This window comes from Panthera uncia, chromosome C2 (assembly GCF_023721935.1).
Source record: "Panthera uncia isolate 11264 chromosome C2, Puncia_PCG_1.0, whole genome shotgun sequence".
Taxonomy (NCBI): Eukaryota; Metazoa; Chordata; class Mammalia; order Carnivora; family Felidae; genus Panthera; species Panthera uncia.
In genome coordinates this window covers 48296423-48321363 of record NC_064810.1, presented here as the reverse complement: position 1 = coordinate 48321363, position 24941 = coordinate 48296423, and the positions used below count along the sequence as shown (strand labels likewise).

General features: G+C 38.6%; 2 protein-coding genes and 1 long non-coding RNA gene across 5 annotated transcripts in view; 1 reads left to right on the top strand and 2 right to left on the bottom strand.

Annotated features, from left to right (window-relative positions):
• The window catches only part of PCNP (PEST proteolytic signal containing nuclear protein), a 17218-nt gene extending 5696 nt beyond the window's left edge, over window positions 1-11522 (bottom strand). The window contains exons 1-3 of one of the 3 annotated variants that reach the window (XM_049628101.1): window positions 11418-11522; window positions 5313-5527; window positions 2162-2236 (exon numbers count right to left, since the gene is read on the bottom strand). In XM_049628101.1, coding sequence (XP_049484058.1) covers window positions 2162-2236; window positions 5313-5527; window positions 11418-11481 — 354 coding nt within the window. In that variant the 5' untranslated portion in view covers window positions 11482-11522. The other 2 variants (XM_049628100.1, XM_049628102.1) reach the window with 2 other exon arrangements.
• Window positions 11508-24941, top strand: LOC125920899 (uncharacterized). The gene is made up of 3 exons (XR_007457238.1): window positions 11508-11696; window positions 20656-20729; window positions 24777-24941. It is a non-coding gene; the product is annotated as an uncharacterized LOC125920899 (long non-coding RNA).
• On the bottom strand, window positions 19963-24747 carry TRMT10C (tRNA methyltransferase 10C, mitochondrial RNase P subunit). The gene is made up of 2 exons (XM_049628099.1): window positions 24626-24747; window positions 19963-21799 (listed from the first exon to the last, which is right to left on the bottom strand). The coding sequence occupies exon 2, from the start codon at window positions 21785-21787 to the stop codon at window positions 20516-20518; it is 1272 nt and encodes a 423-aa protein (XP_049484056.1). The 5' UTR covers window positions 21788-21799; window positions 24626-24747; the 3' UTR covers window positions 19963-20515.

Below are 24941 nucleotides of genomic sequence, written 5' to 3'. Positions count from 1 at the left end.
ATTAATTAAATGGATGCCCTCTTTGTCAAATATATTTTAGGCCCAGATATATATCCCATGTTACTTATGTTCTGCAGAAAAAGGAAAAACCAGATGATTTTAGATACACACATTCTTTTATCTAAAAGACAAGTTAAAATTAATATCCTTTACCATCATTAACTTGTTAATTTCTCCATTTGCCAAACAGGAATATAACTACATCGCATGATTCATAGGAATATATGGACGATAAAATAAAGTTATATGAAAAGACCCAAATTGTTAGACATTCAAAAAAAGCCATTACTATCATGTAGGTGTTTACCATTTCCAGCCTCTCTTTTCACACACGCTGTTCCCTTTTTTGTATATTGTCCTTCTCTCATACATTCTGTACATAGCAAAAAGCTACCTAATCTCTCAAGAATGTTAGAGATAACAGAAAACATGGGATATTATTTTTTAGGTTTTTTTTTTTTTTAACGTTTTATTATTTACTTTAGAGAGAGACAGAGTGTGGGTAGGGGAGGGACAGAAAGAGAGGTAGACATAGAATCTAGAGCAGGCTCCTGGCTCTGAGCTGTCTGCATAGACATTTCCACAGAATCCTACAACTCTGACAAGTAGTTTAAAAATGTATGATTTAAACTGACCTTTCATTTTACAACTGAAAAACGAAGGCTCCAAAAAGGTAAAGTGATTTGTTTCACAGGCTTTCTACTAGTTAGTAACTGGACAAGACAGGAGAAGAATCCAGGTCTTCCCACTGCCGGTTCAGTGCTGGCATCTAGTTACTTGGTCTCTCTTCCTTCCTTGAATTTCCATTATCACTTCATATCTTTGTATACTTTTGAGTTTCATTTTGTACTATTTTATGCCTTATGAGACTGAGTTCCTGGAGGGACATGTCTGAATTATCTTTGCAATCTCACTGTGCCTAGCATATAGAAATTACTCAGGGGCGCCTGGGTGGCTCAGTTGATTGGGCAACCAACTTCAGCTCAGGTCATGATCTCACGGTTTGTAGGTTTGAGCCCTGCGTCGGGCTTTGTGCCGACAGCTCGGAGCCTGGAGTCTGCTTCAGATTCTGTGTCTCCCTCTCTCTCTGCCCCTCCCCAGCTCATGCTCACTCGCTCTCTCTCTCTCTCGCCCCAAAATAAATAAACATTAAAAAAAGTTGCTCAAGTGTGTGCAATGAGTTAAGTGCAAAGAATCCAGAGATAACCACAGCAATTCTTTACCTATTGATCTGGGCTCTAATCATTCCATACTTATCCTTGCCCAAACGTCTACAGAAATCTCCAGTCCAGACAAATACAGCTGCTAGTATTTATGACTTGTCTTAGCTTATAAAAGTATTCTTTGGTTTGTCAAAACCCTGCCTAATGTTTTAGTATCCAATTCTTACTTCTCTTTTATGTTCTTCCCAATTATTTCAGCCCACACTGTGCTCCTCTGAATGTGTAATTCTTCTCCATATTGTTTTTGAGAGCAATTACTCATGTACCCTGTTAACAGTTAATTGTTATACAATGGGGTCACATCTTAAGAGGGGGTTAGGTTTCTGAAGTCAGAGACCAAAGAAAAAAAATCAGTCAAAATGATGCTTTAAATTCCATACGTTATTCATAAGCACAAGAAGAGAGGGACACTGTGAGAGGCATGAAAGAGCTAAGACTGTCTAAGAGAATAGCAGATAAGCAACTCATGCTCACTTTGGAACACATGCTTAATGAACAGAACTTCTAGCAGAATCACCTGCACTATTAGCTATTCCTCATGGGAGAAAACACTACAGCTGTCTTTTGTAAGCTGAATGAATGCATGATGCCTGAACACTGAAGACTCCAACTATAAAATTATTAAAGGCAGCAGCATTAAATCTGTCTTTTCCTGGATCCTACATATTTCCTAGCACATATATATGATATATATATCAACATATATATCAAGCATTTGTTGATTTGATTCTTAAGGTCATTGCCCCCAAAGGCAGTTATATTTTAAGTAATCCTACAACCACATAAATAGAAATATCCAGATTTTGCAGGCATCACAAAAAATCTATTCAGAATTACAAAGAAAATTCACTAGTACCATTAATGCAACCTACAACCTGCCACTAACATCATTAAAGAACTGGTTCAAGTAAAATAAACAAAACTAGGGATCAACTTACATCTTCATCTTCATTAAAAGCTGCTGCTACTGAAAGAGTTTTTGGAGCAAGAGTTGGAACAGTTTCTTTAGGCTTCTGAAGAAGAAACACATTAAGAAGTATCACATAATGTTTACACAGGCTTGTTTAATGATACAAATAATTTATCTTCAAAGATTCAATTTTATGTTTTCATAGAAACATACTAAGGAACTTAGAACAAACTTTAAAGAACTCCATTTTCTCTTTTTACAAATGTGGTTATCAATGGGTAGCTTTAATTTTATTAACGATATGTCCATTTGTTTTCATCCTGTAAAAGATTTTCTAGTCAGGATCTGTAATTTAATATCATTTAGCTAAGGGATACCTGGTAAAGGTAAAGGGAAATGAGTAGTAGTACTTGCCCACAGTGGCCAAGAATGAACTGCAGTGTGACTTAAGAACATAAAAGACACCAAGACTCCTCTCCCTACTAGTGTTCTGCCCTGTAGCCTGTAAATGTTTCTCTTCTATCCAACCTAAGTTTTTGAGGTAAACTGCCCTATCATCATCCTCTCACCATCAATCTGGTCTTCAACCCACTGCAATCAGGCTTCCTCCCTGATTCTCCCATGGCTCCTCACTCACCTAGAATCAGGTGACCTTGATTCTGTAGGGTCACCAATGACTGGTGTGCTGCTTTTGACTCTAATCACCAGCTCCTTTTTGAAAACACTCCTAACTTGAATTCTCTGACACTGCTTTTTATAGGCTATTCTAATTCTCTGACCTTTTGTTCTTTGTTTCCTCCTGTTCCCCCCTTAAATAACACATACCCAAGATTCTGTTCTTAGTGACCTTTCCTTCTCTGTACTTCCCTGGTCAACTCCATTCACTCCCATGGTTTTAACTACCAAATCTTAAATGTCTACCCCCAAATAGAATGTCACATGCCTACTGGAGCTCCACTTAAGAGCTCCGATGGGTACTTTAGTTTGACAGTGTTCTAAGTACCTAAGCCAGAAATCCTTTTCTTCAACTTGCACTCTATCATAAAGTCCTGTAGATTAAATATTTAATAGACTTACGTCTCCCTCTGCCTTCCCATCAACTACCATACTATGGACACCTAAGGCCCTTTAGCATTACTTGCCTGAACTACTGTTAGAAATACCACCCCCTACTCTCAATTTTCTCCTCTATAATGGCACTAAAGTGATATTTCTAAAATGCACATCTGTTTAAGGGTTAAGCTTCCTTACAACAGTTTCATAGCTCCACTAGAACTTAAAGAATAAAACCAAACTATGCAAGTCCTTTATGATTTGGTTCTATGGTCTCATTTAGGGGGCTTTTCATCCCTACATTTGCATATCAATTTCCAACTACAAACATTTTCCTGAATGTACCATGTGGCTTCACATCTAAACTACTTTTGCATGAAATTCTTTTTATCCGAGATGCCCTTTGCCTCCTGTCTATACAGTTAAGGCCAACTCAAGCATCACTTCATCAGTGAAATCTTCTCTGATCTCCTGAAACAAAATGAACCACGCTTTCTTTTTATAACACAAACACTTTTGTCAATAATGCTTGCTTTTGAAGGAATAAAAACCATTAATTTGGAGATTATGCATAAAGACTCTAGAAATACCCTTTATTCTTTTAAAGATGTCAGGTATTTGATGTTGTACATACACATATGACACAAATATCTGCTGATCAACTATCTTTTCATATCATATAATAAAAGCAATAGTTTCAACTATTTTTTTGTATCTTACATCCCACCTCCCTAAGACAACTGTGGTTATACTATAGTTTATTTTATGAAAACAAGTTTTTGTTTTCCAAAGATTAAGAAGGTTTTACTGAGTAGACTTTCTCAAACAAAACCCTCCCTTCTAAAATGAGGAGTAATTACTACATCATGTCAATGATTTAGAAAAAGTAGGGATTTGCATATCTAATTTAGGGGTGTGTTGAACCACAGCAGAATCTATTATCGAGAGGAATATCTATATTAAAGTGTGTCTGAGAATACATGTTGAATGACTATCAGAAAAACACAAATACTTATGCAGTTAGGTCTATGCAACTTTATAAAAAAAAACGTATTAAACAAAAAGAAATCACCTCAAATAGGAAGAATAGTCATGAAGTAATGAAGTTATAAGCAGAATGTCTTTTGTTTGGAATGAATTTTTTAAAGGAATAAAAAGAAAACAAATAGGAAAAAGCAAAACAACATAGGGTAGGAGTAGGGGTCCTGAGAAATGGTAGCTCTTCTAAAACTGTAAGTATAACTCAAACACATTGACTCTAGTAGGAACTTGATCCATATCATATTTTTAAGATCTTGGAATGAACATCATACACAGGATAAAGCTGTGTGCACCTGGCAAATAAGCATTAATTTTCACAGAACAGACATGAATAAACAACTCAAAAGTAGTAATCCCAGTAATTTTAGGATTATTCTCCTTACACAAGAATGTGACTATTTTCTAAAGCCAACAGTGTACACTATTTAAGTAACATTTTTTTATGAAAGACCTATGTGGTTGAAGCATATGAAATTGTCACTTTTGTAGGTCAAAATTAGTCAAATATCAAAACTTCATAATAAGCTTCAATCTATGGTTTCAAAACTTTCCAGATACTCCACAGTTAATTATTAACTTAAGGTTTATATTTAAAACAAGGGACCAAAAGTTGATCTGTCATTGGATATATAGAACTCAATGTCCATTTGTAGCTCCCAAGTAAAGTGACCAGGAAGCTCTTCTTATCAAGCAGTATCTCACTAGTACTTATTTCTAGAAATATTATTTTTAATATTACTGGAATTGAAAAATAAGGAAAAAAAATGAAATTCTTTCTGAAAATGTTTTTCGGAGGTTTTACTCAACTGAGAAAAATTCTAAGCTGTTACTTTATAAATCATATATTCCCTATAATAGTTGCTCCTTCTCATACTCCAAACCTTTTTGAAAAAGTTTTACTCAGTTATAATTTATCCATATTGTTCTTGAATATAGAGCTAATAACTTCTTAAATACTTAACATGTAAGTTCATGTACCAAAGTACCTTTTTACACTCAATTTACCATAACCCCATAAAAGCAGGTTTCCAAAACAAATTCTTAAGCCCCATTATGCACACCATATAGATCAAATAACAACTCACACTTGATCCAAGTTTGATGGATATGGCCGAGGCTTTCTTTGTCGTCTGACTACCTATGGCAAATCCAAACTTGGAGATCTTTGTAGGCTTTGTTGGGAGGTCTGCAGCTTCTTCTTCAGCTGATCGCTTCTCAGCGCTGCGACTGGAACTTTCCCCTCCATTACTGGAAGAAACAGTCTTAGTTTTCACAGGTTTTTCTGCTTCTTCTTCAGGTCCTGGTGAAGTCGAAACAACTTACCAAGATGAGCTATTTTTACTGAGCAGATTGATGGGAGCAGCAACCTCAAAAAGCATCGTTATAAGGAAGATACCTCTGCAGGTGTCACCTACTGACCCAACAGTCTCTTCCACTGTGTTAGAGTGTACAGCAGGAACTGAGATTGTGTGGCAGTAGAAGAGGGTCCCATGAATTAACTAGCATAAAATACAGAGCAATTTAAAATTATAAACGTAGAGTTCATATAATGTAAGACCCTTCAACTAAACACTATTATAGAAGTTATCTAATAATCTAATTATTTGTGGTATTTTGCTTTTTAGAAATTAAGGCCTGTAGGTTCTTCTACACAAACTAGCTTGTGAATATTAGTCCACATCACAGGAAAACACATTTGACTAATAAATTCTAACATTCTTCAATTATGTACTACTAGTTACACAAAGTACCTAGCTATGAATGGTCCATTATTACCTGAACTACAGTGCTAATACAGCCTGGAGTAATTTTCTTGAGTGATGTGTGCCTCATGTACCTCTCACACGATTTTTAGAGTTGAAAAGGAAACTCAAGGAAGCCTTCAAGTCATCCCCTCTAATGTAACTTAATTCTACTTTGAAAGCTTGGTTATCATCTGTTTTAACGATCATACTTAGGTTCATACACTACTTTTTATAATGAAAGAAAGATGAACTAATTATAATTTCAAATAGTAGAAGCCATACATATGTAGACTAGGAATGTAAGAGGGCTTTCAATGATTTGGCTTGAGTCTGTATTAATCAATGAATGGTAACAGTAAGTTTTTATTTTGAGTATCTTTGGTCCTTTGCACAAGAAGGCTACTTAATATATTGGAATGTAAGATAGAAGAAGTTTGGTTGATTATTAAAAATTTTATTTTCTTGCCCCAATTCACCCTAGAGAATGTTTTCTGTTACACTAGTTTATGAAGACAAGATGCTCTAAGCAATATCCCTGACAACTGTTAAGAAAACAGGACATTTCTAGAATGGGGGGAAAGCGGGAAATCAAACACAGATAGATGGACAAGTAATATTAAAAAATCCAGAGACTATATATCTTAATTCATATATTTCTGGAATGATGAGGTCTCTAAATTAATAAGCACTTTGAACAGAACATTTGATTTCGTTTATAGGAAAGACAACAGGAACTCTATCCCCTTTGGACAGCGGTGAAAGTTATAATAAAAATGTTGAGGAGGAATTAAGCAGCATTAGGTTTTGGGATTTCCCCAGGAGACAAAGATAGCACTGGAATGGTTGCTGGAGGTGCCAGTCACTTATTTAGATATGAAATTACAAAAGCACCTGAAGAATGTAAGATTAATATTCAATAGTTGAAATACAGAAATAAATGTAGAATTTCTTAAAAATAAGACAGTATTATGCCAACATTAGTTTATAACTAAAAGCAGTGTTCTAAATCTCATTCTGCATTGTTTATAGTTTTGATCAATTATGAATTATACTGTAGAACCTAAACAATAATAACTATTTCTTTGTGACTGACAGCTAAAATTGAAAACTCAGTCTCTACGTATGGGAACACATATAAACATATAGAAAATGCACTGGGTTTACAAAAAGAAACTATATATATTAAGGCACAAATTTTGTGCAAACACAAACTCTAGAAAACATCAAATAGCATAAAGAACATTTAGTCTTGACTGTGGTATATACAACTCTGCTTTTGAACTGTGACCCAAGAACTATACATAATTACTCAAGATCTCCAGTTCTTTAAAAAAACCTATCTTTTCTTAATTCTAGGTCTCCTTTTACCCACAAGTTCTGGAACAAAGAATCTAGAAAAACGATAGCATAAATATGAAACAAAATGAAAAACATAAATCTTACTATAATATTAGTACAATTAAGTGTGATAACTGGCTGAACTCGTATGTGATAATATATGAAACAATACTATCTGTCCAATCCCATGATGCTATAGGGAAGATTTCTATAGACACTGCTGTAGAAAAGGTAGCATGAACGGGGAAGTTGGGAAAACTACCATTAATTAGGTAACCAACTGGCAGCAACTCAATTTTATTTTTATCTGCCCTCTTGACACCTTAAGAGGCACACTATTAAGACCACCCACATTTCAGGTCCACACTGAAGATGAAACATGCTATGTCTAGTAGGTCATTTCTAAACACGACTGATTCCAGATCCAGCAATTATTTTTGGACATAGTAAATAACTCTTTGGCCTTGCTCTTCTCAAGAAGCTTTTTTTTTTTTTTTTTTTTTTTTTAAAACAACTGTAAATACTCAACAACTTTAGAAAACATCCGCTCTTCAGCAAAGGGATGGGGGAAAGGGAGTGAAGGAAAGTAGGTGTACTATTAGTACTTATTACTTAGCCTTAAATGGCTCAATGTATCACATGGATTGGAGCTGCTATTTTCTCTTTAGGTAATCTAATAATTACGTAGTAAAATACACAAAACATTTAGGAAATACAGCAAATGGAAACAGCAATGAAAACAGAAAAATGTGACAGACAAATCCATATTATCAATGAGACTGTTGTCACAGTTTCTACAAATCTATAGTTCATCAGAAGAGAAAATTATTTCAACCTAATTTGAGCTTTGAAATATTCCATTAAATATCAACACTAATTTCAAGGTCCATTAAAGTGTTTATCTTTAAATACAACATGTTCTGCACTTTAGCATTTGGGAGCTTTTAATCAAGAACTCCTGTTTTCAATTTATTTAATGAGATTGCTGAATTTTGGAAAGTGAAAAAATTTTGAGATGGCCATAGTTTGGCAATGTGAAAATTTTAGCAATATGCCTTACATTCTTGTTCTTTGTTTTTAATAGGGATTTGAAATTCTCTTTATTTCCTATTCATTGAATCTCGCTACACATCCCTCATTAAAAGTAGTTCAAGGTTGGAACTTTTAGATTCTGAGGGAGAAGCAAGAGTCATCTGTCAGAATATCCATGCTGCAGAGAATGTGACTTTTATTTTATTTATTTTTTAATGCTTTTTAAAAAAATGTTTATTTTTAAGAGAGAGAGAGGGAGAGAGAAGAGAGAGAGTGCAGGGGAGGGAAAGAGAGAGGGAGCTAGAGGATCACTGACAGCAGAGAGCCAGATGGGGGCTCCAACTCAAGAACCCCAAGATCATGACCCTGAGCCAAAGTAGGACACTTAACTGAGCCACCCAGGCACCCCTATTTATTTTTAAGTTTATTTATCTTGAGAGAGACAGAGAGAGAGAGAGAGAGAGAGAGAGAGGGAAAATGAGAGCAAGCTCAGGGGAGGGGCAGAAAGAGAGAATTCCAAGCAGGCTCCGCACCATCAGTGCAGGCCTGAACTCAGGGACTGCGCAAGATCATGACCTGAACCGAAACAAAGAATTAGACGCTTAACCGACTGAGCCACCCAGGCGCCCGGCAATTTACATTTTAAAGAATATGTGCTCAGTTTTTTAAAAATAAGAAAATCACAAAACAATTTACAGCAAAATATAAATGCATAAAATTATATATAAAAGTACTAGATTCTTTATCAAGGATTATTTTAATAAAAGGGATTTTATTGAGTTTGTATTCATTCCGATCAAACAAAGTATGTAGATTAATGTGAAATCAAATTATACATGGTACTAGCACATTTTTTCTTTTCCACTGAATAGTTGGAAAGGAGGGCTTTGGAGGACAAAGTTACCTTATTTTGAAAAAAAAATTAGCTAATAAAGTTTTAACTCCATAAGGGTATATTCTTCATGATCCATCTGTATTTTGGTAGCTTCTTCATTTGATAAAAGAGTACACAGCTACCTCTCCAAAAGGACTGACAAGCAGTTTAAATGAGAACATATTCAAGACCCTCCTAGTGGCTGGTATAATAAATGTCAATTTCATTCAAGTAGTTCTTAGATAACTTGAAACAGCATGAGGTGGCCATGATTATGATATGGACAGCTTTTCTAAAATTTCTATTTCAAGGAGCTACAAAAATTTAGCCAAAGGAGAAAAAAAATCTGCCCAAAGCCTTATTCCCCTGCCCCCCCTTCTTTAAGGTGAGAGCAAGCTCAAGTAAGTAGCTTCTCTTACTGACATAAATTCATTCATAACTACTTATAAGAAAATACACTTCCAACTTACTGGACTGTTCAAAAGGAACTAAAAATCAGAATATTCTCTAGGTAAGTCCCTAAGATAAGCTTGATAGTGTTTGAAAATAGTGACCACTTGCCATAAAATTAGCAATTCAGCAACATACACAGTGTTAAGTGTTTTAGCTATGATTCCTCTGTATAAATTCATTAAAAATACCTGACATTCAAAAATGGTTTATATGCAACAGCACCATTTTCTTGTAAAGGCAGGCAAATCCAAGGCAAATTATGATGAAGTTATTAAGGGATATTATTCTAAATCACCAAGGATACCATAAAATTTTTGATATCAATCACCCAAGATAATTTTATACCACCGCCACACACACAAAAATATGCTAAAATAAAAACATCAATGTTCATGCTATACAGCTAATTATCCCTAACTGAAAAGGTGGTGGATAAATTACACAGTGGAGTTATGTTGACACTTAAAGTACATTTTGGCAACACAGTAAACACATCTCCCATACTCTCAAGACACTTAAAAGCTATCTTACAAAATTAAAAGATAGTCTAAAAGCCAGGTAAAATTCTTTAGGTCACAGATCTTTGTTTTTCCTCAAACTACTAATTTTTAACGTAATTTTACTCAATAATTTCCAAGATAATTTTTGAGGGGGGAAAAAAAATCCCTAACGAGGTAGTACTAGATGGTTTAAACTGCTGTTTTTTATTCCCAAGGCAAATCACATTAAACATCATGTTAATAAGGTCCTAGTAACTGCTTTCATATGCTAATAATCTGTATTTTCTTTATATACTTCAGGGATAAGACTTGAGGAAGTCAGAATAGAGAGTAATACTTAAAACGTTCTCAAGACATTATGATCACCTCCCACGTGTTAAGTTACTTGCCTTGTTACGACAAAGGGGGATGGGCGGGCGCCTGGAAAGATGTTTCTTTCCCTTCATGCACAAGGCCCAAATTTATAAGAGTGGAGGGTACAGAATGAAGACAACTGTAATCCGAGTTCACATCGTAACAAAATACAGGAAAAGTCACACTAGCCTATTAAGCCACCTAAATATCTGTCAGCAGTTAGCTGGCAAGAACCTGAGAAAAAGCAGACACTTAGAAGAAAGGCAACCAAACCCTAACCCTAAGACCCCGCATCTTAAACCAGCGGGCAGGCAATGGTATTCTTTCCCTCCATCTCCTCGACCCATCCCCATTACAGGGTCGGTATTCAGCTTGGAAATGAAAGAGAAAAGGCCGGGGTCGTACACCACCTCAGCGAAAAGGGAGAAGCAAACTAACTCCTAGGTGTAACTTAGAGGCCAGCACCTTTGGAAACTCGGCCTGTGGCCAGTGCCTGCGGCCACCGCTCGGTGACTCTTCCTGTGTGTGTGCGCGTGTTTTGTGTGATGTGCGTCTCCGGTGTGGCGGTAGCGGCTCCTGCACTGCCGCTCCTGGTCCCACCCCGAGTTCGATACCCCTCTCTGGTACCCATCTCCCTTCTCATTGGAAGCGGAGCCTCCGCTGGGGCCAGCAGGTGACCAACAGTGGTCGGCTCTCCCCCGGCAAGGAGGCGATGTGGGCCCGGATCCCAGCGGGCCGCGCCGGGCGTGCCCGGGTCTCGTCTGGGCCCAGCACCTGGCCGGGTGAGCGCCAGATCCGTCCATTTTCGTCCCCATCCTATTCCCCCCACCCCGGGGCGCTCAAAGAAAGGCCCAGAGCATCCCACGCAGCCCGCGACGCTGGGGTTGTGTTCACCTCCGGCGGCTCCAGCTCGCTGCGGCTTCTCAGGCTTCTCCTCTCCCGCCTTCCCGTCCGCCATTTTCCCCGCCGCGGCCTCCGCTGCAGCCACGCCAAGGACGTCACGGCCCCGCCCAGCAACCATTGAGTTTCGGAGCCAGCGGGCGAGTCTGCAGCCTAGAGCGGCCCTGGAAAGTAAAAAGATGCCGTTTTGGAAACGGAAGTGAGTGTGACGTCATCCACAAGCGGCCTCTGAAGGGAGAGCGGGGAATGTTGTGCTGTGTCTGTGGAGCTCTGGTTGGTGGCTTGGCTAGAGGTTGCTTAGGTTTTCATGGCCCAGAGAAGTGAGGGAGCACCACTCCGGAAACGTTGGTGGAGTTTTGTAAGGTTTTTTGCGGACTAGGGTGTGGCTACAGCTGAAGCGATCAGGCTGTATTCATTCCGGTCTTGCTGGACCACCTGTGCCTTAAAAAAAAAAAAAAAAAAGAGGGCTGTGGAGTGCCTGGCTGGCTCAGAAGAACCCGCGACTCTTGATCTCCGGGTTGTGAGTTTGAGCACCAAGTTGAGTGCTCAATAATAAATAAAACTAAAATTTTTAAAAACTAAAAAATAAATAAAACTAAAAAAGTGGGGTGGGGGGGGGCAATTAAAAAAAAAATCGACGTTTATCGAGCGCCCTCTTGTGTCAGACACTATCTTGTTTAATCCCCAAGACAGTCCATTGTGGTATTCTCTAATGAGCTATGAGAGTTGAGGCCAAAGAGTTATTTGTCTGAGGTCACATAGCCAAGTGAAAAAACTACCTTTTCTACAGGTCGCAATTTTCCTATCATGAGAAATTACCTCTTTCAGTTAAAATTGCAGTAATTTTCCCCTTATTTAGAAACCTTTAATGGATCCCTAGGGTTTTTAAAATGAAGTCCCACGTGTTATATTGGGCCCCAGCCTAACTTTTTAGCCTCATCTTCCCTTTCTCTCTGTATTTATACTACCCTCTTGCCAAATGGGGTCAATTCCTTGTCTAGGGAACTCACTGGAGTTTGTGGGTTTGCCCTACATTAAAAAGTGAGTGTTTCAGAAAGTAGTCTTAAGGAGTCAGAATTTGGGTTTGAATCCCGGTTCTGCCCTTTCCTGGCTGAGTAAACCTTGAGGGTTTCTTACTATCTACAGACATATGTTTTCTTTATAAAAAGAAATAATAATTGTACCTCATCAAAGAGTGCTCGTGGGGATCAGATGAGATAATTTCTATATACCACTTTGGTCACTTTATATTTCCCTCAAGTATGTGTTAAAAAAATGTCTCCATAGATGGCTTAAAAGTTATTTGACAACAGACAATTAAAAGAAAATTTGGGGGGGGGGCCTCCTGCGTGGCTTAGTCGGTTAAGCATCTGACTTAGGCTCAGGTCATGATCTTGCGGTTTGTGAGTTGGAGCCCATTATCAGGCTCTCCACTGTCAGCATGGAGCCTGCTTTGGATCCTCTGTGTGCTCTCTCTGCCCCTCCCCTGCTGGTTCTCTCTCTCACTCAAAATAAACAAATAAACTTAAAAAAATATTTTTGTTCACAGCTCTTTGTATTGCATGTTTCATATGTGAAAAGTGCTTAGTATTTATGCGTGGTTGACTCCTCAGGCTCCAAGTCTGGGGAATGGAGAAAGAATCAAAGCATGTCTCACGACAGAAGTAGAGCAGTTTGGTGGTGATATGGTGCTGTTGTGATTTGAAGTCCCTGGCCCACCCATTTATGTCAATATATGTAAAACTCCTCAGCAAAATATTTTATTTATGTTTTAAATGTTTATTTTTTATTTTTGAGAGTGAGAGAGACTGAACACAAGCAGGGGAGGGGCAGAAAGTGAGAGGGAGGCACAGAATCCGAAGCAGGCTCCAGGCTCTGAGCTGTCGGCACAGAGCCCGACGCGGGGCTTGAACTCACAAGATGTGAGATCGTGACCTGAGCCAAAGACAGACGCTCAACGGACCGAGCTACCGAGGCGCTCCAGCAAAATATTTTAAAGAGCAAGTATTAAATTCACATTTTTTTCTTTTTGCTTAGACGTGTTAATCACTGAGACTCACACATTATTTTTTAAATGGAGATGTAAACATGACTTGTATGTGAAATTAAGTATTTATTTATAGATGCCTGTATTTTTGAATGAGGAAAATGAAGTTTAGAGAGGTCCCATATAGATAGCTAAAAGCAGATCCAGTTCCATATACCACACTGTAGAAATTAAGGATGGAAAATAGTAATCCACTCACTTGTCAGTCCAGGAAGTCATACGGTGCTTATCTTGCACAGCATTGTTTCCCAGTACCTAGATTATACCAGTTTCGATAAATATTCACTGAAGAAATGAGTGCAAGCTTCAGTAACCCTCTACAAACGAGTTAGAGTAGTGCAGGGCAAAGAGCAGCAGTATTTATTGCATTAGACAAAAAAATGAATTTAACTCTGCCATTTGCTAATTCTGTGAGTTTGAACTGATAAAACAATCTTAGCGAATATATTTTAGCTACAAAAATGTATTAATATAGGATTACTGAGAGGATTAAGTGAGATCATACTGGTAAAAATTGTAATGCAGGGCTTCACTCATGGTGGGCACTTAACGGTAGCTATTTTTTGGTCACCTCTAAAGAGTTATGCCAATAATGGTTTAAAAAGCTGGAAATAGAAGGCAACATGGACAACTATATTATTTTATTTTTTATATTTATTTTTTAAAGTTTATTTATTTATTTTGAGAGAGAGGGAGAGGGAGAGAATCCCAAGCAGGCTCCACCCTGTCAGCGCAGAGCCCGATGCAGGGCTTGACCTCACAAACTGTGAGGTCATGACTTAAGCCGAAGTCAAGAGTTGGACCCTTAACTGACTGAGCCACCTAGGCACCCCTAGACAGCTATTATTTTAATTTAGATGTTTAATTTGTGAGGTGACAGCTATAATATCTAACATTTATTCATGTTTACTATATGCCAAGCATAATTTGCTAGTTTTAACATGATATCAAGTACATTAAATCATCACAACAAACATATGAATTAAGTACTACTATTATCATTTTTATGGAAGAAGAAACTGGGACACTGGAAAGGCAAGTAAGAGGTGGAGTTAAACTTAGAATTCTGGCAGAGAGCTACAACAAAATCAGAGAGGAAAGGTAGCTAATTGGGGTTTCACTAACCTCCCGGAGATTATTTTATTGTATTTTATTTAAAAGTTTTTAGTGTAGGGGCGCCTGGGTGGCTCAGTCGGTTGAGCGTCTGACTTCAGCTCCGGTCACCATCTCGCGTTCCGTGAGTTCGAGCTCTGCGTCAGGCTCTGGGCTGATGGCTCAGAGCCTGGAGCCTGCTTCCAATTCTGTGTCTCCCTCTCTCTCTGCCCCTCCCCCGTTCATGCTCTGTCTCTCTCTGTCTCAAAAATAAATAAATGTTAAAAAAACTAAAAAAAAAGTTTTTAGTGTAGTTCACATACAATGTTACATTAGGTGCAAGTGTACAACATAGTATTTCACAAGTCTCCACACTAGGCTATGCTTGCTGCAAGTGTAGCTACCATCTGTCACCATACTATGCTATTACAATATCACCAACTGCATTCTTTATGCTGTGCTTCTTATTCCTGTGACTTACTCATTCCATGTCTAGAAGCCTGTATCTCCCACTTTGAGTAGATTCTTTTTGTTGTTGTTTATTTATTTGGAGAGAGAGAGCAAGAGAGAGCACAAGCAGGGGAGAGGCAGAGAGAGAGAGGGGGAGATAAAGAATCCCAAGCAGGCTGTGTACTGTCAGCCTGGAGCCCATTGAGGGCTCGAACCCACGAAATGCAAGATCATGACCTGAGCCAAAAATCAAGAGTCAAGACGCTCAGCTGACTGAGTAGATTCTTAATACAGCCTTGTAATTTTATTATATTTCCCAATACCATCCTCAAATTTGAGTGTACATCAGAATCACCTGAAGGGCTTGTTAAAATACAGTTGAAACTCTGGTGCTACTGCCGAGATTTTGACTCAATGGAGCCCCAAAATGTACATTTCTAACTAGTTCCCAAATGATATTGATACTGCTGGACTAGGGACCAAACTTTGAGAACCACTATCCTAACTATTTCACTTTCTTACACTATTTCACACGTTCTCTGCTCTCCACGAAAGTCCAATAGGTACTCCCCCTCAGCTGATGACTTCGCTTTTTATTTTCATGGAGAAAATAATAGAAATGAAAACAGAACTCCTGCATATTCTCACCATATCTGTGGTGTAGTACCTTTATTTGTACTTCTATGGTCTTTTTCTGTGTTACTTATGCAGTAGATCCCATCCTTCTTGCTTATGCACAAGGTTGTCACTTCTCTCACTCCGCTGCTTCATCAGATTATCAGATTCCCCTCCATAACTGGATCATTCCCAACAGCATACATACATGGTTTTATATCTCTCATCTTTGCAAAACCAACAAAAACAGAAGACTCTTCTATTGATCTCATATCTACCTCTAGCTCGTTACCATTTTCATTCATATAGCAACCCTTGAAAGGCTTATTCATATTCACTGTCTCCAATATCTCTTTGGTATCTGGTACCTACTGTGCTACCACCCTGGTCCAACCTACTATTATCTTTCACTTTTGTTACTGCAGTAATTTCTTAACTGGTCCCTGTCTTAGAATCTTGTCTTGATACAGCAGCCAAAGTAATCCTTTTAAGATGAATCAGATTCATTCCCTACAGAAAATTTTATTATGTGCTAGGCACTGTACCAGGCCCTGGGAATATAGCAGTGACTAAATCAGAAAAAAAAAAAAAAAAGTCCCTGCCCCCATGGATTCTAGTTATCCTATTAAAACATCAGGAATATGTCATGTCTTTGCTCAAGACCATGGATCTTCCAATCTCATTCACAGTAAAAACCAAGGGGCACCTGGGTGGCTCAGTCGGTTGAGCATCTGACGTCTTGATTTCAGCTTAGGTCATGATCTCATGGTTCGTGAGATCAAGCTCTGCATCAGGCTCTGTCCTGACAGCATGGGGCCTGCTTGGGATTCTCTCCCTGTGTCCCGCCCCCCAATAAATAAATAAATATTAAAAAACACCAAAATCCTTAACAATGGCCTAAGAAGCTTACACGATGGACCTCTAGTTACTCTAACTTCATCTTCAGCTCTCTACTCACTCTGCTTCAGCTACTTGTACCTTGAACTCTCAGGTTTTTGCACTCAAAGTTCTCTTGTTACTCCCTTCGTGTCTGCTCTTTTTTTAAATTTTTTTTTGACGTTTATTTATTTTTGAGACAGAGAGATACAGAGCATGAACAGGGGAGGGGCAGAGAGAGAGAGGGAGACACAGAATCTGAAACAGGCTCCAGGCTCTGAGCGGTCAGCACAGAGCCCAACGCGGGGCTTGAACTCACGGACCGTGAGATCATGACCTGAGCTGGAGTCGGACGCTTAACCAACCGAGCCACCCAGGGGCCCCCATGTCTGCTCTTCAAGTGTGCTTTGAATATTTGCTTGAAGGATATGGCTTAGGTACTAAACTGGGTAACATAATAGGGATAATAGTTAACAAGTAAAGACTTTTTTTCATCTTTAAAAATATTTATTTTGAGAGTAAATGTGTGTGCAAGTGGGGGAGGGGCAGACAGGGAGAGAGAGAATCCCAAGCAGGCTCCATGCTGTCAGCAGAACCTGATGCAGGGCTAGAACTCATGAACCATGAGATCATGGCCCGAACCAAAGTTGAGTCAGATGCTTAACTGAGCCACCCAGGTTCCCCAAGACTTTCTTTTAAAACTTTTAATTATTAAAATCTGGGAAGTTGATAGCATGTTTGAAGAGAGCACAAGGAGAGAGCTAGAAATGGTTATTACATGAAAATATCTAATAGGTAAGAAGAGATAATTAGAATATAGGCAACAAAAATTACCTTCAAAGTGGAAGAATACTATAAATTATTGGGTGTTTGAGATAGAGAAAAGCCACCTAGTGACTGGGAAATAAGATCATTTAGTTTGGAGAAATTGAAGCAGTGTCTGGGGTTCTGTTAAGTTCCAAATTCCAAAACATTTGGAAAATTAAAATTGTATTGAGTTTAAACTGTGGATGAGTTTGCCATTGTGATTTATCCGCATAAGAGAGGAGTCTTAGAAATTAGTTACTGCTTAGCTATTTGGAAGGAATTTATTTTATTTTATTAAAAATTTTTTAATGTTTATTTTTGAGAGAGAGAGAGAGAGAGAGCGCATGCGTGTGCATGAGTGGGGGAGGGGCAGAGAGAGAGGGAGACACAGAATCCAAAGCCGGGTCCAGGCTCTGAGCTGTCAGCACGGAGCCTGATGCAGGGCTCGAACTCACAGACTGCGAGACCACGACCTGAGCCAAAGTCGGATGCTCAACCGACTGAGCCAGCCAGGTGCCCCGGAATTTATTTTTTTAATTCTAGTGTTACCCAGTGAAATACCTTAGCATACTATTACACAGGAAGAAATAAAAATGTACTCCTCAAAAGGACAAATAACTTGCATATACTAGTATTAGAAATTCCATACATTTCGAAGGTAGTCTAAACTAGATAGTTAATATTTTACTTAGCATTTATGGGCCAGACACCATATTAAATGTTTTATGAGTCAAGAACTATTTATCTCTTTTTCATATATGAGGAGAACTGAAATTTCAAGAGATTAAGCAATTTAGGTAACATCAGAGCCTCGGGTGAAGCTGAAACCCAGGGAGTATGTCTGGGACTTGGGAGATCAGTAAGGCACGCTAGGAGCCTTGTTTGTCTCACTCTAGGTGCCAGTCCTGCTAGGCAATCCTAACCCCTTGTTCTGAACCACTATGATATTTTATCTCCATTGTGTCTCAAATGGCTCAGGTATTAGCATTTTGCCACTTAGCTGCGTCTAACGGTTGAAATTCATTCATATCACACTTGCTCTTCGTTTACACATCACTTTCTCAAGGCCTTTCCTGATCCCACTCACAAGCTTAAGTTAGGCATCCATTATTTTTCCATTTGCACTTCATACTCTCTTATTATAGAGGGTATAATTTATAAGTTGAAGCCTAGGACTTTATTTAACTTTTTTTTAATGTTTATTATTGAGAGACAGACACAGAGCGTGAGCAGGGGAGGGGTAGAGAGGGGGAGACACAGAATCTGAAGTAGGCTCCAGGCTCTGAGCTGTCAGCACAGAGCCCGACGCGGGGCTCAAATTCACAAACTGCGAGATCATGACCTGAGCCGAAGTCGGTCGCTTAACCAACTGAGCCACCCAGGCGCCCCTGAAGCCTAGGACTTTAAAGTCAAACAGATGTTTTGAATTCTGAGACTACACTTAAAGGCTGAATTTTGAGTAAATTTTTATCTGTAAAAAAGGTACTATTAAACAAGCTACAAGTACTGTAACACTTAAGTTACAGTACCTATAACTTAAATTATTCATGTAAACTGCATTTTGTTTGGCAGAGTAGATACTTAGAAGTATTTGGTAAAAGATTAGTTGCTTTAAGAAATGTATTGGACAGCATATCTCATGTTAATTTCTAGTTCAGAAACTAGGTACAAATAGTTGGCCATCCATCTCTATTTCATGTTTTCAAAAAAATTAATGGTGCAGGTAGTCTACAATGAACATTTCCTAAAGTTTTAGGGAATAAGTACACATTTTCTCAAGTATATTAGGACTTAGTAGGTAGCAAGAGGCAGAAACCCAGCTTTAAACTGGCTTAGGCAAAAAAGTGGGATCTATTAGATGGGTTATTGCATGAGATTTCAACAACCAGTAAATACTAAAGGTAAACCAATAGCTGGATCTCAGGGATGATTGGGAACAATGATTTAAACAGCTCCAAAAATTGGTCTTATTTTTATATGCAAGCTTCACTGTCTCCTACTATAGCCTGTCTTCCTTCATGGAAAGGAAGGCCACCATCAATTCCAGAGCTTCCCATCTGTCAAGAGTTCACAATCAGATAGTGACACAGGTTATCTTAGTTCTCAAACCCAAAAATACTAGAGAAGTGTTCTGATTGGCCTATCTTAAAGTCAGATCCCCATCTCTAAGTTTGAGTGAGGTGTCTCCTTTGGGATATTCAGCTGTGGCCAGGACAAGGTCTGTAAAAGTATGGCAGCTTCCATTCAAATCACATGGCTGGAGAAAAGGAAGTTTTTCCCAAGAAGGGAAAGCTAGCTATACACTAATAGGGAAGTGCTGTATGTAACATTTATCAAATAAATTTTTTTTTCTAAGAGAACAAGAAATGAATTTTGTTCCCTCACGTTTTTCATAACATAGCCAAATCCCATGACATTCCAAGGAAGGTCTTAAACTTTTGCTTAACGAAGATTCAGTTAAACATACTTTAGTCCCTATGACATGCCAGGCACTGTACCAAATGTTACTTTAATAAGTGAAACATCACCTGAAGTTTAAAATCTTTTCTGTATCAATTTTTGATGACAGGGTAGCTGTTGACATGGCTCAAAGAACATCTAAGAAGGAAAATGGAGTCTAAGACTCAAAAGTATTCATAAAAAAGCCACAGACATGGTACAATTGTTTTACTGTACTCAACAAACTTGGATGATTCTTTTTACTTTCAAAAGTTATTAAGTTTATGATAAACGGTATTTCCAAAGTCTTGTGGAAATTTAATTAATTGGGCAAAAAGACACACACTTCAGTTTATTTGGAAAGACAACCTTTACATTTTTTTCTTAATGTTTTATTTGGTTTTGAGAGAGCCTGAGAGAGAGGGAGACAGAATCTGAAGCAGGTTCCAGGCTCCGAGCTATCAGCACAGACCCTGATGCAGGGCTCAAACTCATGAACCATGAGATCATGACCTGAGCTGAAGTTGGAAGCTTAACCAAGTGAGCCACCTAGGTGCCCCTGGAATGACAACCTTTAAAAGAACAAATGAATTCCATTTAGGAAGAAACAGACCAATAGAATTGTATTTCTACTCCATATGCTTCCCCCCCCCCAATTTTATTGAGAAATAATTGACATAAATCACACTAAGAGTTTAAGGCATACAGCATCATGGTTCGATTTACACATACTGTGACCACTTATTTTTTAAGTTATCAAATATTCTCATTCAAGCCACCTTTTCTGTGTGTGTATATTTAGAGAGCCTTTTGGAAATGAATTAAAAGGTTTTGACTTCTTTAATCTGTTGACAAGCTCTTGAGAATGTCGAGAAATCTCCATAAAACCAGTATGTTTTCTCCTAGGAACAAACTTCAGAGCCTCTTCCCAACTACCAGTGTTTTTCAGACATAACAAAATACGCATCATCTGATCTAAGGTGAGATTTTTGGTACCAGTGTCCCACTGTAAATACCTATCTAATGGAAGGCATTCTGTTGCCAGGTTCAGCCGTTTTGCCTTGGCTAGGGATGTGCCTGTCTGCATAGCCTTATCAACAAAAGATCCCACTATATAAATCTTATCATGCTTGAAAGTTGTCATAACATTGGGAGAATCTGCAGTTAAATATATAATGCTATCCTTTGGGAATAAGTCTACATGAGACTTTTCTGTTGCTGTTAATAGCAATTTGTCCCATTTTTCTCCATAACGTTTAACTAACTCTTTATGATAAGCGCCTTCTACTTTAAGGTTGCAGAAATAAATATGGAAAGGATCAACATTTCTTCTGTTCCATCCTTCACTTTCTAAAAGTTGGGAAACAGTACTCTGAAGTTCCTTTGGTTTCATATAATTTTCATAATCCATGTCAAAAACCAAAGGTTGTCCAAACTGCATGGCCTGAATACCTTTCCAGCCCATGGCAATGTCCATATTCCTATCCCAAAGTCGTAGAAATAGAAAGTTTTGCTGTTTATCTTCCTTAGTGGTTTCCAGTAATTGGTCTTTTTTGGCTTTTTCCTTTAATGCTGCTTTCATTTCCTTTTTTATTTGCTTGGCTTTTTTAATTTTTTCCTTAATATATAAATATTTTAAGTATTTTTTTTTTGATGATTTAGAAACACATCCCATAGCACTTTTGAGTTCTTCTTCACTGATTTGTTCTGGTACTTCTTTGCCAAACAATCTCCACATCTCAATTAACTCCCTGATGGCAACTAGAGGATCTTCATCCTTGCTGCTTGAGACTGCTGAAGCATCTTCTTCTTGCATGCTAGATTTCATTGTAATTTTCCACCCATCCAATCCCAGCTGTTCAGGAGGTGATGTACTCTCCTTCTTAGGATAGGACACAGTTGGTATTTTGGAAGACATAGATCTCTGCAGAATTGTTGAACATAAAACCCCTTTTTTCCTATGAATGGTAAATGGCACCAAAAATCTGCCAAAAGATCTTAAGATGATACTACCACTCATTTTGAGGAAAACAGGCATGTAAGAAAACCCCTATAAAAAAAGCAAAATGTAGTAAAAAGTTAGATAAAGATCTTTAAAACCTCTCAACTAATTGTGCAAGTATAAATTTGAGACACCGAAATGCAACTGATTTTTGAAACACACAGTAAGCACAACTTTATTTGCTGTACCGTTAATTTTTCCTAGACTCCTATGGCCTAGAGCCTGTGATCACTCACCAGGCACAAAGTTTAAAGCTTATATGGGATCTTATTTTAAACATGAATTTCACTATTGCTTTAGGGAAAAGAATACCTTAAAGATCCCTTTCATATTTGCAACTAGGAGCCCAGAATATCTGTATTACTGGATAACAACAAAGTTATGTACTACTGATACGGGTTAGATCATGATGCTGTTTCTTCTCCATTCTATACTAAGCCCCTAACAGATACAGGCCCAAACACAAGATCCTTAACATAAACAACACACGAAGACAAGAAGATAAAAAGCAGAAAAGTTTTATAAAGGATGGCAACTAGTAAAAAGCACTTAGGAGCTGCTGTATCAATGCCCTCATATGTTTTCAAAACAGGAATATAGAGAGATCTACTGATTTAAAAACAAAACAAACCTCTTTTCTCCAGTTCAGAGTTTATTTTGTAGCAAATAATGTTATTGCCAAACAAAAATGTCCAAAATTAGGGCAAATATATATAAGCTCCACAATTTTATCCTCAAGGTGTGGACATACATCGAACAATGAAGATGCTTAAAAATGTGAAACTAGGGGGCACCTGGGTGGCTCAGTTGGTTAAGGGGCCAACTCTTGATTTCGGCTCAGGTCTGATCTAGTGTTTGGTTGGTGAGATCGAGCTCTGCTTCTGACTCTGTGCTGACAGCTCGGAGCTTGCTTGGGATTCTCTCTCCCCCTCTCTGTCTGCCCATGCATGCTCACTCTTGCTTGCTCTCTCTCTCTCAAAATAAAGAAATAAACTTAAAACATTGTGAAACTAGTATGAGATTTGAAGAAAAAAATCAACTTTTTACCAAATGCAGTTGAAATACTTGAAAAATTCCTTCTTCCCTTGGCTTCATTTAATGACTGTATGCTTTTGGGAGTGCCTCTCTAAACTGTGTCCTGATGCCCAGATGATGCCCCTCCCTTAAAAGCAGATGTGCCTCTGAATTTTTGTCCTTAGCCCCCCCCCCCTTTTTTTTTTGCAATCTAAAATTTTCTGTATGAGGTCTGATCTTCTTCCATGGCTTCAACCACCACGCATCAGAAGAAACACCTCAAATGCAACATATTAAAATAATCACTCTCCCTTCCCTTTCCAATCTGCTTCTCCTTACACATGGTTTCAGGAAGGGACACTGCTATCCATCCATTTGCTTAAGCCAGAAACTGGAAGTCATTTTATTACCGTCCTCTCTCACACCCCCCATATCTAATCCATCTGAATTATATTCACTTTACTTTCTTTTTTTTTAATGTTTATTGTTGAGAGGAGGGAAGGGGCAGAGAAAGAGGGAGACAATGAATCTGAAGCAGGCTCCAGGCTCCAAGCTGTCAACAAAGAGTCTGAATCAGGGCTCGAATTCATGAACCTTGAGATCGTGACCTGAGCCAAAAATTGGACACTTAATCAATTGAGCCATACAGGGGCCTCAATTCACTTTACTTTCTAAATACATCTTAAGCCATTCACTTCTCTTGAATCCCATTACCCTAACTGCATCCCCTAGCCTCCAGATTTGCTCTGCCTCATCTCTAAGCCATTTGAAGTTAGTGCAAATCTGATCAATGCACTTGTATCATCCCCAATGTGTATTTTTAAGCTCATTGCTGCCAGGTTAAATCCCAAACTTACAAACATGGCTTATAAAGTTTCCCACAAAATCATCCTTTGTTTACCTCTTCAGCTACATCTCTAGCTATACTTCACCTCAAACTTTAGACCAAGTATTCCTCCTAGTAGTTCTTACAGCACCCTGTACCTCTCTATCACAGTACTTGTAACACACTTTTGTAATTGCCTGGTTACTTATTTGCCTGACTAGACAGTAAACTCTATCAGGACAAGGACTGTATTTATATTAAAACTGAACCCAACATTTGGCAGTTTATGGCTCACAGTAATCACTCAAGTATTTTTCAAATAGATATCCTGGACCAATGCTTTTCACATATAAAACATGTTGAGACACCTGTATTTTTAAAAATTTGTTTTAAATTTGAGAGACAGCAAGAGGAGAGGGACAGAGAGAGGGACAGAATCCCAAGCAGGCTCCACGCTGTCAGTGCAGAGCCCTATGGGGAACCCTAAGATCATGACCTGAGCTGACACCAAGAGCCCCAGGCTGAGCCCACTGAGCCACTCGGGTGCCCCCAATTAAAAAAAAAAAAATCGTTTTGTTTTTTTTTTTTCAAGTAATCACCCAATGTAGGGCTCATATTCACGATCCCAAGATCAAGAGTCACATTTTCTTCGGATTGAGTCAGCCGGGCGCTCCATGTTTAGCCACCATTTAAAGAAGAAACAAGTTAGACTCCCTATTTCACCAGGAGTCCTCAATCCTGTTATGAAAACATTTCAAAAACAAAGGTCTTCTGAGTTTTGTCTTTATAATTGGTTAAGATTTTTTTAGGATATCATAGCAATGAAACCCAAATTTTAAAACAAATAAGGCAATCATTTTGGTAAACATTCCTTTTGTTCCAGGTGTTGTACTGCTTATAGTTTATTAAATCGCTGGGCTTCCACTTATCTGTGGGCCTTCTTAGCACGCATGCTGCACTACGTGTATCTAACAATGGTTTCCCGAGTTCTCCCACCGCAACACACACAACTAAGATAAGAAACATGCCCATACCAGGAGTGCAGAAACAGTGGCTCCCGCTCGTGCAAACCGCGGAGACCTGGAGAGGACGCAGAACTCTGTAGTGAAGTGCTGAGACCAAATACGTGCCTCACACGGAATTAAGCCCGTTGGCTCATTTAGTTTCCGTCCCTTTCCGTTCCAGAAGCCGGAAATCCCGCCCCCTTTTCCTGGCGCTTCCCGATGACGTCCCCACACAAGGGGAAAGCCTTCTGGTCTGAAAAACAGCGCGGTCGGGAAGAAAGCTGGTAGCTGGCCTTGAGGCCATGCCCACGGCCTCTTAACAGGGTGTGCTTGTAGCTGGTTTTAG